Source organism: Hippopotamus amphibius, chromosome 1 (genome assembly GCF_030028045.1).
Source record: "Hippopotamus amphibius kiboko isolate mHipAmp2 chromosome 1, mHipAmp2.hap2, whole genome shotgun sequence".
Classification (NCBI taxonomy): domain Eukaryota; kingdom Metazoa; phylum Chordata; class Mammalia; order Artiodactyla; family Hippopotamidae; genus Hippopotamus; species Hippopotamus amphibius.
The window spans coordinates 36768230-36781472 of NC_080186.1; the positions used below are offsets into that span (position 1 = coordinate 36768230).

A 13243-nucleotide genomic window follows, 5' to 3' on the forward strand; every position below is an offset into this window, starting at 1 on the left:
GAGTCACAGATGTAGAAAACAAGCTTATGGTTACCAGGGGATGGGGGAGGGGATAAATTGGGAGATTGGGATTGACATATACACACTACTATATACATAATAGATAACTAATAAGAACCTGCTGTATAGCACAGGGAACTCAACTCAATACTCTGTAATGGCCAATATATGAAAAGAATCTAAAAAAGGAGTGGATATAGGTATAACTGATCCACCTTGCTGTACATCTGAAACTAACACAACATTGTAAATCAACTAAACTCTGATAAAAATTTAAAAAGAAATTTCCCTTGTGGTTTCTTATTTGGGTTATATAGAAATATGTGGTTTAATTTCCAAATACTTAGGGATTCTCTTGATATCTCTCTGTTATTGATTTCTAATTTAACTCTACTATGGTCAGAGACTATATTTTGTATGATTTTAATCTTTATGACCTGTTTTAGTTTTTAAAACATGGTCTACCTTGGTAAAAGTTCTTAGCATTTGAAAAGGATGTGCATTCTGCTTTACTGGGTAGAATGTCCTATAAATGCCAATTAGGTCAAATTGTAGAAAATCCTAAGGAATCTACAAAAAGCTACAAGAATTAATAATAAGTGTATTTAGCAAAGTTGAAGGATGCAAGCTCAGCATACAAAAACTGTATTTTGGGGAGTTCCCTGGTGGCACAGTGGTTAAGAACCACCTGCCAATGCAGGGGGCATGGGTTTGATCCCTGGTCCAGGAAGATTCCACATGCTGTGGAGCAACTAAGCCCTCAAGACACAACTACAGAGCTTACGTGCTACAACTACTGAAGCCCAGGTGCCTGGAGCCCATGCTCCACAACAAGAGAAGCCACCACAATGAGAAGCCCATGCACTTCAAGGAAGAGTAGCCCCTGCTCACTGCAACTAAAGAAAGCCCACGTGCAGCAACGAAGATCCAATGCAGCCAATAAATAAACAAACTGTATTTTTTATGTACTAGCAACAAATTTCTGGAAATTAGAATAATTACCATTTATAACATCAAAAATATCAACTATGTACAAATAAATCTAACAAAATATGTGTAAGTCCTGCACACTGAAAACTATAAATCACTGTTGAGAGAAATTACAAAAGACCTAAATAAATGGAGAGATATACCATAATCCTGGATCAGATGTGAATTCTCTTCATACTGATCTATGGATTCAATTCAATCTCAATCAAAATTCCAGCAACACTTTTTGTAGAAACTGATAAGCTGATTCTAAAATTTATATAAAGATGCAAAGGACTTAGAGTAGCTAAAACATGAATTTAACCATATTAAACCCCAGTTTAAGCCTTTCACTGTTTTCCCATGCTTTCGGGAAAAACAATCTAAATTTCTGAGTATGGAATACAAGGCCCTTCATAGCACGATCCCTGTTTATTTCTCTCATTACATCTACTCCTTCCCTTTACACTTGATATTATAGCCACATAAGATGAAAAGTAGCTGCCAGAACATGCTGTGTTATTCATGACTTCATCTAGGCATAGCTATTACTTCTGTATGGAATGCTCTCTCCACACTGGTCAGCCTGGTAATCTATTTTTCAAGACTCAATTCAAGGGTCAGCTACTCTGTAAAGCCTTCTCTGAATCCCTCAAGTAGAAACAGCAAATTCCGTATAACAAGCACTTACAATGTGCCTCTGTTATAACATTTATCACATTACACAATAATCTGTTTACATGTGTATCTTTCCACTAGACTTTAAGATTCTAGAAATCAGGGCCTGAGTTATCTTTTCAATTCTGTACCCCAGTGCTTAATATATTACCTGGCACATACAGGTTCTTAGTTAAGTGCTGACTATGAACCACTTGTATTCCTCCTATCACGTTCTGATATCCTTCCAGGGTTCGTCTTGGATCACTGTGGAGACCAGCTCTAAAAAAGTAACACTTAGCACTAACTTCTCAACCTTTTTCACACAGCAATAGGGTACTCCTAAATTCCTAATTTAAAGAGGCCAGTCTCCAGCCAACACTGAGTCCTAGTCTTCTTTCATTCATCCTCTCTCACCCTCACAAAGCTGACAAATCACTGCGATCAAACACCCTAAAAGTTTTACGAGTACATCTCATTGTTACAACTCACCTTCAAATCCAACACGCTCAAGCAGATTCAATGGGTACCAAATTAAAGGTTTGTTCCCAACTGGAAGCAGAGGTTTGGGAATACTGGAAGTCAGGTCTGTCATCCGAGATCCCCCTCCAACTGCCATTACTACTGCTTGAAATTCCATTTTTGCAAACTGCAATAACAGAGAGATACAAGAGAAAAAGAAGTAACAAAAATCAAAGCAGACACAGTATTAATCCTATTTTTATTTAGGTTATTGTTATCCACTTATGACAAATACATCATTTCCAACTCCAATAACCAGAATAAGAAAGACTCCTTAGCTGCAATATAAACATCACATTTATCCTATTCTCTTACTCACCTATATATACTCTCAGCTCCAGCCTGGGGAGATGGGCTGGAGGAGGAATAAGAATTAAAAAAAAAAAAAAAAAAAATCTAGCCCTTGCTCTTGAGTTGCTCACAATTAAGTGAAGACAAATGCAGTAAATTACAATATACTATCATTAATGCCATGGCAGGGACATATCCAAGATGCATTAGATGTATATAGTGATGGTAACACCTAAGTCTTCCTAGGTGTTACCTAGGAAAGACAGGGAAGGTTTTACAAGAAAGTAATGCTTCAGCTGACTCTTAAGGAGTAAGACTTTACCAAGTTGGCTTCTAATATGTAAGTTTGTATTCCTCGAAAAAAATTTTAAACTTCTGACTAGAATTAACAGCACAAATACAAGCCAGTGGATCTCTGAAAAGTATGGAATGACTGAAAATTCTTCTAATAATCCAACCATCTGCTCCCATTTTCTCATTACCCCCAACTTGAAAGATATCACTATAAACACAAACGTAGGCTTGTAGCTTAACCTAGATTTGTAGAGCCCAATTAGCAGAAACAAACCAAATTAATTCCTTTTTTTCAGATCCAAGGTAATAAATGAACCTGTTTGACATTCAAAAAAATCTCTTCACAGCAGCTACCACAGACGAGAGGCACATTAAAAGATCACAAATCCTTACTGATTTAAAATAAAAGTACTCTTGGACTTACAACAAATGATGTAACCTTTAAAAACAAGTATGAAGTTCAATGTTCAGAAAAAAAATTTATTTAACAACAAACTGGCAAATAATGTTGCTCCTTTACCATAACTGTGATCATTCCTGTGCTCCTCACATCAGTTTCTAAACTGCAATACTCACGCCTTGTACACTCAAGCATAAAGTGAAGTCTCTTGCACAATATCCACAACTTAAAGATATGGTAATTTCAACTCCAGCAAGCACTGCCTCAGACTGGGATTTAACTTCAACTCGGCATTATGTAACTCCCATAACATCTGATGTTATTATGAAAAGAGCACTGGACCCTTAAGAGTTAAAAGACCTGAGTCTTGAGTTCTGGTTTTACCACTTACAGCTTAGGTAACAAGAGGCCTAACATTTAAACCTCTCAGCACCCTCAGTTTCTAGAAGGGAGACTGGTGGTTAAGTTCACAGGCCCTTGAGCCAGACAGCCTGGGTCTGAATTCTAGTTCTACCATGGATTAGCTGTGATCCAGGGCAAGCGACATAACTTTTCCAAGCCTCAGTTTTCTTAATGTTCGAAGATAAGCATAATTGCAGTTTCTACTTCACAGAATTTTATAAATATTAAGTGAGCTAATCTATGTAAACCACACATAATAATGTCAATTCCATGACAAGTATTATATATGTTTGACATTAGACAGCTCGTGGAAGCTTTCTGTGCCAGCTGAACCATGCTGTTGCATAATTCTGGTCCCTGTATTGATATTCTTGCTTCCCAAGTTGCCTTTCTCCTGTGCCTAGTATGTAGTCACCTATTAAATTTTTAAGACTCAGTTCAAGAATCACCTTGCCTAAAAAGCCATTCCTATCCCTTCCCACTCTCCTGCAGAAGTAACTCTTTTCTCCTTAAGTGCTTGCACTCTACTATGTACAGATCATCTCTACCTCGACAGGCTTTATAATCCATTTATTTAAATGTCTATTTCCTATGAGTTCCTTGACTGTCATCGCTGTATCCCCAGTACCCGACACAACTCCTGTTAGGTGCTACGCACTCAATCAGCGTTTTGTGGAATGAGCATCTGCGAACCTCACAACAACCCCGTGTGAGAGTCAAGCTCAAACATGTGCAAAAGGGACATTAGACCCCAGGTCACTAGGTTCACAGAGATTCCTGCTCTCAACGAGGCTCTAGGTGATAATCATGATACCAGGCAGTGTGTCGATGTCACTGCCACGACTCTGGGTGATGGGAATCAAAGCAAAGACTCATCAGCCACTCAAGTTTTAGAGGGGGTGTTCCCGGCATCCCAGACCTGCCTCCGTCACAGCACTCACTGCCTTCTTCCTTTGTAAATTGGTAAGATAAAACATCGTATCATAACTGATCTCTCTGCCAGGCCTGATTGTATTCCTCTTTGTATTTCACTGTCTTGCACCTAAACAACCAAAAACAGAATAAATGAACGAAGGACTTAAGTGGAAAGGATTAGGCACTGTGCTCAGGGCAGATCCTCCCCTCCCTGAAACTCAGTTTTCCCATCTGTTGCACAAGGTGGTTGGCACGGATTCTCCCCGAGCTTCCTTCTAGTTTGGGCACTTGGCTCCGCGGCCGGATCGGGCAGGCACTCGAGCTGGCGACTCTGGGGCTCTGCACCCCGCCACCCCCTCAGGCCCTCCTCAGCCAGGCTCGAAGAGCCCGCTTCCCTCCGGTGAAGGGAGGCCCGGCGGCCTCCACTGCGCGGCTCACCCCGCCAGCCAGCTCGCGCGCGACCTGGCAGCGCAGAAGCCGCAGCTTACCTCAGGTCCCCACGCGCCGCAACCGCTCCAAGCGCTCCCCACGCCGCCGCCGACTGACAGCCCAAAGGCGCAGGCGCGCGATGGCCGGGCAGATCGATGGGACGCGCTGGGCAGGCCCGCGGAGAAGGAACGAGCACCGAGTGATGGATGACGGCCTAGAAGCGCGCGGCCGGGAGGAGAGGAGGCGGAGAAGAGGCGGGGTCGCCGGAGTCTTTTCTCTCATTCACAAATCACCAATGCCCATTGAGCGTCCCTCACTGTGCGGGGGAAACTAGTCACAGCTTCTTCCTTCAGGCAGTTCTCCTTCTAGGACCTGGCCCCAACTACCACTCTGCGAAAAGAGCTCATTGGAAGCTACGGTTTGGGGCTAGCCAGTGGAGAAATCACCAAGGATTGCCAAGATTTTCTATGTGAGGTCTAATGTGGCGACTCAGCGTTGGCTTTCTGAACCTGACTATTATGATATGGAAAATATCCACTTGTAGCCATCAAAACAGTTGGTCGGGGGTGTGGAATGATTAGGGAAGATCTCACTGAGATGGTGACACTGAACAGTGGCTTGGAGACAGCGAGTCAAATGGATATCTTGGGTAAAGAGGCTTCCAAGAAGACTAGCCAACAATTTGAAAGGCCCTGAAGACAGACGGCAAGTTCAAAGAACAGCAAAGAGGCTAATATGGCCGAAGCAAAGTAAGCCAGGGGGAGAGTGGATGATGGCACAGGAGGCCAGAGAGGCAATGGGGAAGAGGATGAAGAATTCAGATCCTGTGGGTCTTGTGGGTGGGTCGTTGTGAGGACCTTAAATTATGCAGAGGAGCAGCGATATAACAGGTTTTACAAGGATCACAATAGACTCCCTGGAAGCAGGGAGACTGGTTAAGACGCTGCACCTGCATAAGAGAACCCAAACACCTGAGTCTAGACTCCAACAATTGTGAGAGATAATAATAAAAATTTTGTTGTTGTTGTTTTAAGCAGTAAATTTTGAGTCAGATAGTTAAGCTACTTTTTTTTTTTTTTTTTTTTTGCCTTGCTGTGGGGATCTTAGTTCGCCTACCAAGGATTGACCCCAGGCCAGAGCAGTGAAAGCACCCAGCCCTAACCACTGGACCACCAGGGAATTCCCTAAACTATATTAGATAACAGAAACAATGGTCATTCTCTCATACACATTACTGCAATTTCCTAATTTTTTGGAAGCTTCTTTTTCTGTCCATCTCTTAAACTCTGAGTTGCCCTAGCTCCCTGCCAGTTAGGAGGCAGAGTCTAATTTCTACAATAAAAATAAAGGAGTTTGACTTCATTCAACAATATTTATTGTGTGCCTAATATGTGCCAACCAATGTCTTAGATGCTAGATGCTGGGCATACAGCAATTAATGAGAAAGACAGGATTGTAATTTTCCCCAGACTTTCAGCCAAAATAGGAGCTCAGCTTAGAACGTACTTAAAAAAAGTCCTGAAGCCACATCCATAAAACCAGCCTATCCCTGCCCTGCCTCTCCTTCACTTTAGAATGCTGGTGACGAGTTACCAAAAAATTATTTGTTTTAACTCAAAACACTGAGTTGGTAAAAGGGAGCCATGGAGTGATTGATGTGACCGCAAGAGACCTGAAACTTGACTACCCTTTCCTTCTGCAGCAAGATTCTTTCTCTTCTTGGTATTAGCTCAAGCAAGCAGAAGACTTGGGACTTATAGCATGGTTTTGAGGTAAGAACTAGTTATGAAGTAAGGACAGCATTCAATTTCATATCTGTCATCCATTTTAAATGCTTACGTTTAAACTACCAAATGTTTTCAGGGAACTAGAGGACTTTTTCCTCTAGTTGAGGAAAGTAGTTGAGGGATTACTTCAGTTACTTTAGGGACTTCCCTGGTGGTCCAGTGGCTAAGACTCTGGGCTCCCAATGCAGGGGGCCTGGGTTCAATCCCTGATCAGGAAACTGGATGCCACATGCTGCAACTAAAGATACCACCTGGTGCAACCAAAGTAAGTAAATATTTAAATAAACTCACGTTTTTTGTTTTTGTTTTTGTTTTTGTTTTTTTAAAAAAAACTGACTTTAAATTATTCCTTTAGGGCAGCGGTTCTCAAATGTTTTGGTCTCTGGACCCTTTACACTTTTAAAAATTGTGTAAAGCAACTATACTCCAATAAAAATTAGTTTAAAAAATTATTCATTGGGAGCCCCGAAGAACTTTTGTTTGTACAGATTGTATCCGTTGATATCCACCATATTAAAAATTCAAACTGAGAAATTTTAAAAACATTAATTCATTAAAAAAATAGAAACAAAACTACTACATGGAATGACGTCACAGGGCGTTTCCGCCCGGGCGGAAGCCTGGGCAGCGCATGCCGCGGGAGCGCGGGTCCGGGGTCTTCCCCTGCGGAGCCGGCTGTGAGCTGAGGGGGGAGGAGGCGAGTTCGGGGATCTCTGATCCTCTCTAGGCTCCTAGCGGCGTCTAGTCTCGGAACAGCTGCAAAAGCGGCGGGACCTGGTGTACTTCTCTTTCTCCCTTGCCACTCTTGAGCTGGCCCCCAACATACAGGGGTCCGCTGGAGGGACCTGAGCAGTGGCGCTAGGATGGGAAACAGTGCCCTCCGCGCTTACTTGGAAACCGCGCAGAAAACTGGTGTCTTTCAGCTTAAGGACCGTGGGCTGACCGAGTTCCCCTCATTGTTGGAGAAGCTGACAAGCAATCTCAGGACCATCGACTTGTCCAACAACAAGATCGAGAGTCCGCCGCCTATGATTACAGGGAAGTTCACTTTGCTGAAGAGCCTCTCCTTGAACAACAGCAAACTGACTGTTCTTCCTGATGAGTTATGCCATCTGAAAGAACTAGAGACACTAAGCCTAAACAACAGTCAGTTGAGAGAGCTGCCGTCTGCTTTTGGGCAACTATCAGCCCTTAAGACCCTGAGTCTCTCTGGGAACCAGCTGTGAGCAGTACCACTCCAACTTTGTAGCCTACCGCACCTGGATGTAGTGGGTCTCTCCAAGAATCAAATTCGGAGCATACCTGACACAGTGGGGGAGCTGCAGGTCATGGAACTCAACCTCAACAAGAACCAGATAGCTCAGATCTCAGTGAAGATATCTTGCTGTCTTCGGCTTAAAGTTCTTCGTCTGGAGAATTGTCTTGAGCTCAGTATGCTTCCACAGAGCATCTTCAGTGATTCCCAGATCTGTCTGCTTGTTGTGGAAGGCAATCTTTTTGAAATAAAGAAGCTTCGAGAACTGAAAGGCTATGATAAGTACATGGAGAGGTGCACAGCCGCCAAGAATAAGTTTGCATGATATTCTCCAGGAGCATGGGAACCATACAGGACACTCACTTGGAACCTGTTGCAATCTGGCTGAATGAAAGCCTCCTGTTGTTGTTAAGGATATCTGCAACGAGGAGATGGTACTCCAGGAGGTTATATTTCACTCAGTGATATTTTTCCTTTCCAGGGCTCATCTCAAATAAGCTAAAAGGAATCAAAAGACAGGAAGAGTCCTCCATTTTGAGTTATGGATAGGGCAAAGGACAATGTTGATTTTCAAAACCATCATTAGTTTGGCTTTAAGAAACCCAGTAGCTAGTTGCTATGAATACAGTGAGGGGATGCTGCCTGATACCAGAATAGCTCCACATACGGCTTGAAATTTCATGCGTTTCAATGTGCAAACTTTCATAAAATCAGCTGCCATTCCACCTCTGTGTTAACACTTCATATTTTGATGAAATTCAAGTACTTCGTGAGAGGCTGCTATGGTTAACCTAAGGATTTATAATTTTATGCCAGTCCGTCAGTTCAACTGCAGTGTTTATACTTGGAATTTAGGATGTTATGTAAATGTATGACTCTTTTTGACTAAAAATGTACTTTGTCAGAAGCAACAACACAACACTAAGAGGTGTTCCCCAAGGCTGCAGTAGCAATTTCTTTTTTCACTATTGCAGGTGCCTTATTGATAGAGGGCTCTGAAGAGCTGAAACTATATAAGCAAAACTTGTAAGATACAAGGGTTTTAATAATCAGGATTTTCCTGAAGCTTTGTTAGAAACAGTATCTTATTTCTGGTAATCTTTTTGTGTTTACAAATAATCAAATTACCTATAAAAAAACTACTGCTGCAATATTTTACAACTTAGGTTTATCAAATTTATTCTCTGAATGAGAGACTATACTAAATAAAGATTTTTTAATAACTATGGCTGGAAGAAATGTTAATCCTTTACAGGAAGAAGACAGGGGAACTTTAACCTGTAAATGGCCCTTTGCTTGAAAGTAAACTGATTAGGAAGAAATGTTTCATGTTCTTGTTCAGGTTGCAAGAGTACTAAAATGCCTTCATGTGATTGATAAACATTTTGTGGTACTGGAACCACGCTTACTAAGAGAAACTAAAGATATAGAAGTAGATTATTTCAGTTCACTGTTACAGACATGAGCATTTAGAAAGCTACCATTCTGTTGTTTTCTGAAGTTTTGTCTTAGCCAAGGGGCTATTATTTACCATGTATTGTTAGTTCTCATTTTACAAACCTAGTTTAACCATTAAGTCAAGGGATCACAAGAGCCTAGTGTTTATATGAGGAAAGTCTTCTCTGACCTTAAGTCTGATCTAGGGGTTCTCTTTTTCCCATGTTATTCTTTGTTTCTCAACTGAGGGAGAGGGATGGGGTTGCCAGTTTGTCATTATCAATTGAATTTGTTTTATAAACTTTAATGCTTAATCTTATTGATTAAGCATTAAACTTATCTAAAATCAGAACTTATACATTAAATTTTAAAAATTACTACATGGTAACAGTAACATTTTAATGAAAACATAACTTTTCAAAACGAAATATTTAGTGAGAAGAATGCAGTGGCTTCATGTTTTTCAGATCTCATTAATGTATGACTTAGAGAATGGCTGAATTTTCTCATCAGCTGTGAAATATTGTTTTGGGTGATGAAAACCTGACCTCACACAGATACATAGTTGGAAAAGGGAGAGATATTTTAATAGCATTTGTCGGGTAATGTGGGTGTTCTTCTTTGATACTACACATCAAACTCAATAAGTGGTAGTTTGTTAAAGATTAGTTGCAATATAGAATCATTTATATCAATGAACATTTTGTACTGTTATAATATTTGCACCTTGAATGGGCATTTTACCCATGCATAATTTTGCAACTGGATGCATTAATCATTTGTAAACTATTGGTTCACTAAGTCATGTAGATCTTCCCAATGTTGACTCTATATGATACTTTTAAACTCACATTTGTTAATATCATCACCAGTCTCATTAGAAAAGTCCTTAAGAATGCTGGCAAGCTTGTGATAAAAACACAGGTTTCCCAAACTTCTGATTTTCTCTTGAAAGCTCAGATATTATTGTTATTAGTGGTTTTCCTTGAAGTGACTGGCTTACTTCACTCATTTTGATAAGTTTTTGTCCATAGTTTCTCAGTTGTTCTTTCAAGTAAATATAGTGTTTTGTGAAAAAAAGCGGTAGTTCACAAATCAAATAATGGCACAAGTGCTTTTCTGGAGACAACCGTCATACTTCTTTCATATATGCGCAGAAGTGTGACGTGTATTTCCCATTTCATCATATAGAATATTAAAAAGACGTGTATCAAGGGCAAAGATTTAATAAAATTATTACCTCATCAGACATTAAGTGAAACTTACTTTGTTTTATTTAATTTTTATTTTTATTTTTATTGCAAGTGTGTGGCAGTGAAGAATACAATGGCTATTAGTACCATTTGGGATCACTGCTTTGATTGGTACTAAAGCACCAGCAGTTTTATCCACCATTGCTTTTGTACCATCGGTACAAATATCAATGCAGTGAAAGAGGCAGATAATGTTTTAGTATTATTATAAAAATAGTCTTGACCCAGTAGATTCCCAGAAAGGGTCTTGAGGACTCGCTGAGGTCCATGGAGCATACTTTAAGAACTACTGCCTCATGGACTTCTTGTTGGCTCCCACTGCTTCTAGTCCTTACATTATGGCACTCACCACAAAGGATCACCATCTCCTTTCTCATGTCTTCAGTATAACACAGGAGCACCCTGAGGACAAAGGCTGTATCTTGTTTATTCCTCTCACCACAGATCCTAGCACAGGATCTGGGACGTGCTAAATAAATAATATTAAACAAATTAGAAATTTATTCATTTATTTATTTATTTGGTTGTGCTGGGTCTGAGTTGTGGCATGTGGGCTTCTGAGTTGTGGCACATGGGCTCCTTAGTTGTGGCATGCAAACTCCTTGTTGTGGCATGCATGTGGGATCTAGTTCCTTGACCAGGGATCGAACCTAGACCCCCTACATTGGGAGCTCAGAGTCTTAACCACTGCGCCCCCAGGGAAGTGCCCCAGAAATTGCTCATAAATTTTCCCTTGTCTTCCCATTCGGTGGTCGGAAAACTGGGCTGAGGGCCTGGGTCACTGACAACATCTCTTCTTCAAAACATTTCTTTTCAGTAAATCAATCTACATTATTAGCCCTCATGCCTAGCCTCATTCTTATTATTTTTACTTATCAATTACACGGAAAGTATTTAATAAATGTTTATTGAATACAGGCTATTCCCTATAATGTTTGTTTCCTGTTCACATTTCTTCCCCAAAGGGATATTTATGTGCATGTGTTTGTATGTGGTGGGGAAATAGTTTAAGAAGGTCAAGCTCTAAAGTTCTCTTTGAACTGTGGGAGACAAAAGAAACCTTTCAAAAGTTGGGCCTTGGCTCAGAAATACTCTTCCCACGGTCTGCAAGAGATCTCTCTTTGGGAATTTGTTGGCCACATCACAATATTCATCTGCTCCATCTGGCTGAGGACTTGTCAGTGGGGCAAGGAATTATTATTTTTAGAGGGCTGAGTGAAAGATAAAAATGAAAAGAGAAACTCTACTTTGGCAACCAATTGCAGGTCCTAAAATATTTGTGTTTTATTATTGTACATAAGCCCAGCAGTTTCCTAACAGATTCACGATAAGTTAGAGCGCAAATGATGCTACAGTGTTTATATAAAGAGCTTGGAAAGAAACTTCATTAATTAGGAATTCAATATTTCCTTTCAAGCACACAGAATTTTCATTGTTGGTGGTTTTAAAGGTCAGAATCTGGACATTTATGCTCTAAATTGATGGGCCACCATTAAAAATAACTGATTTAATCAGTTTTTAAATTTTTCTTCCTTTATTGAAAAAACTTTTCAGTTCGCTGATTTTCCTTGTTTTTATTTTTACATTTTTTTAAATTAATTAATTTATTTATTTTTATTGGCTTCATTGGGTCTTCGTTGCTGCATGTGGACTTTCTGTAGTTGCAGAAAGTGGGGGCTACTCTTGGTTGCACTGTGCAGGCTTCTCATTGTGGTGGCTTCTCTTGTTGCAGAGCACAGCTCTAGGTGCACAGTCTTCAGTAATTGTGGCACGTGGGCTCATTAGTTGTGGCTCACAGGCTCTAGAGCTCAGGCTCAGTAGCTGTGGCACACGGGTTTTGTTGCTCCTCGGCATGTGGGATCTTCCTGGAGCAGGCATCGAACCTGTGTCCCCTGTATTGGCAGGTGGCTTCTTAACCACTGTGCTACCAGGGAAGCCCTTATCTTGTTTTTAAATTGGAAAGTATGGTTTATGGGCCACAGTTCATTTATTTATTGAACAATTATTTATTGAGTGACTACTATATGCCAAGAATAATTTTAGGCTCTTAGGATATATTAGTGAACAAAAAAAGAATCCAGCTTTCATCCTAGCAGGGAGAGGCAGCATAAATTATAAGGAGGTTTAAATAATGAATGAATAAACTGTACCGTATATTAAAAGGTGATAAGTACTTTGGGAATATGAAAAAAGGCAGGGAGGCAGGATGGAGAGGGAGAACACCACATTGACAGCATAAAGTCTTAGAGTTTTATAGAGGTTATTGAAATTTGTGAACTGTGTCTCATTTAAATCTTATCACTTTGTATCTAGTAAGTTTAGAAAGAGATACAAAAGGAACAGGTGACATCAGTAAAAATGGTGAAATTCCTTCAAAAATTCTCTCCTCCATAAAAGCAATGAGAATACTGTCACAAATTGTCAGAATCAACTTGGATCATGATGGATGTGCATCATGAGTGAACGATCATGTCACTTTTTAAAGTCTGTTGGTGATTAGTCACTGCACATCTCTTATTCAGTTCATTCACAGACAGCAAAGAATGTGGTTGTGTCCTTCCTTGTCTTCCAGTGATAAACCCATGTGGCATTAAAAAAAAAAAAAAAAGGATAATTGAGAATTGGCCATCAA

At 40.3% G+C, this 13243-nt stretch overlaps 1 protein-coding gene and 1 pseudogene across 3 annotated transcripts in view; one reads left to right on the forward strand and one right to left on the reverse strand.

Moving 5' to 3' along the window:
* The window catches only part of EIF2B3 (eukaryotic translation initiation factor 2B subunit gamma), a 142729-nt gene extending 137658 nt beyond the window's left edge, over positions 1 to 5071 (reverse strand). For 2 of the 3 annotated variants that reach the window (XM_057708806.1, XM_057708797.1), the window contains exons 1-2: positions 4939 to 5071; positions 2119 to 2275 (exon numbers count right to left, since the gene is read on the reverse strand). In XM_057708806.1, coding sequence (XP_057564789.1) covers positions 2119 to 2266 — 148 coding nt within the window. In that variant the 5' untranslated portion in view covers positions 2267 to 2275; positions 4939 to 5071. Of the gene's footprint in view, positions 1 to 2118; positions 2276 to 4938 lie in introns of those variants that run through there. The other variant, XM_057708817.1, reaches the window with a different exon arrangement.
* A 114-nt stretch (positions 5072 to 5185) lies between these two features.
* On the forward strand, positions 5186 to 10832 carry LOC130836585 (leucine-rich repeat-containing protein 57-like; annotated as a pseudogene).
* The last annotated feature ends 2411 nt before the right edge of the window (positions 10833 to 13243 follow it).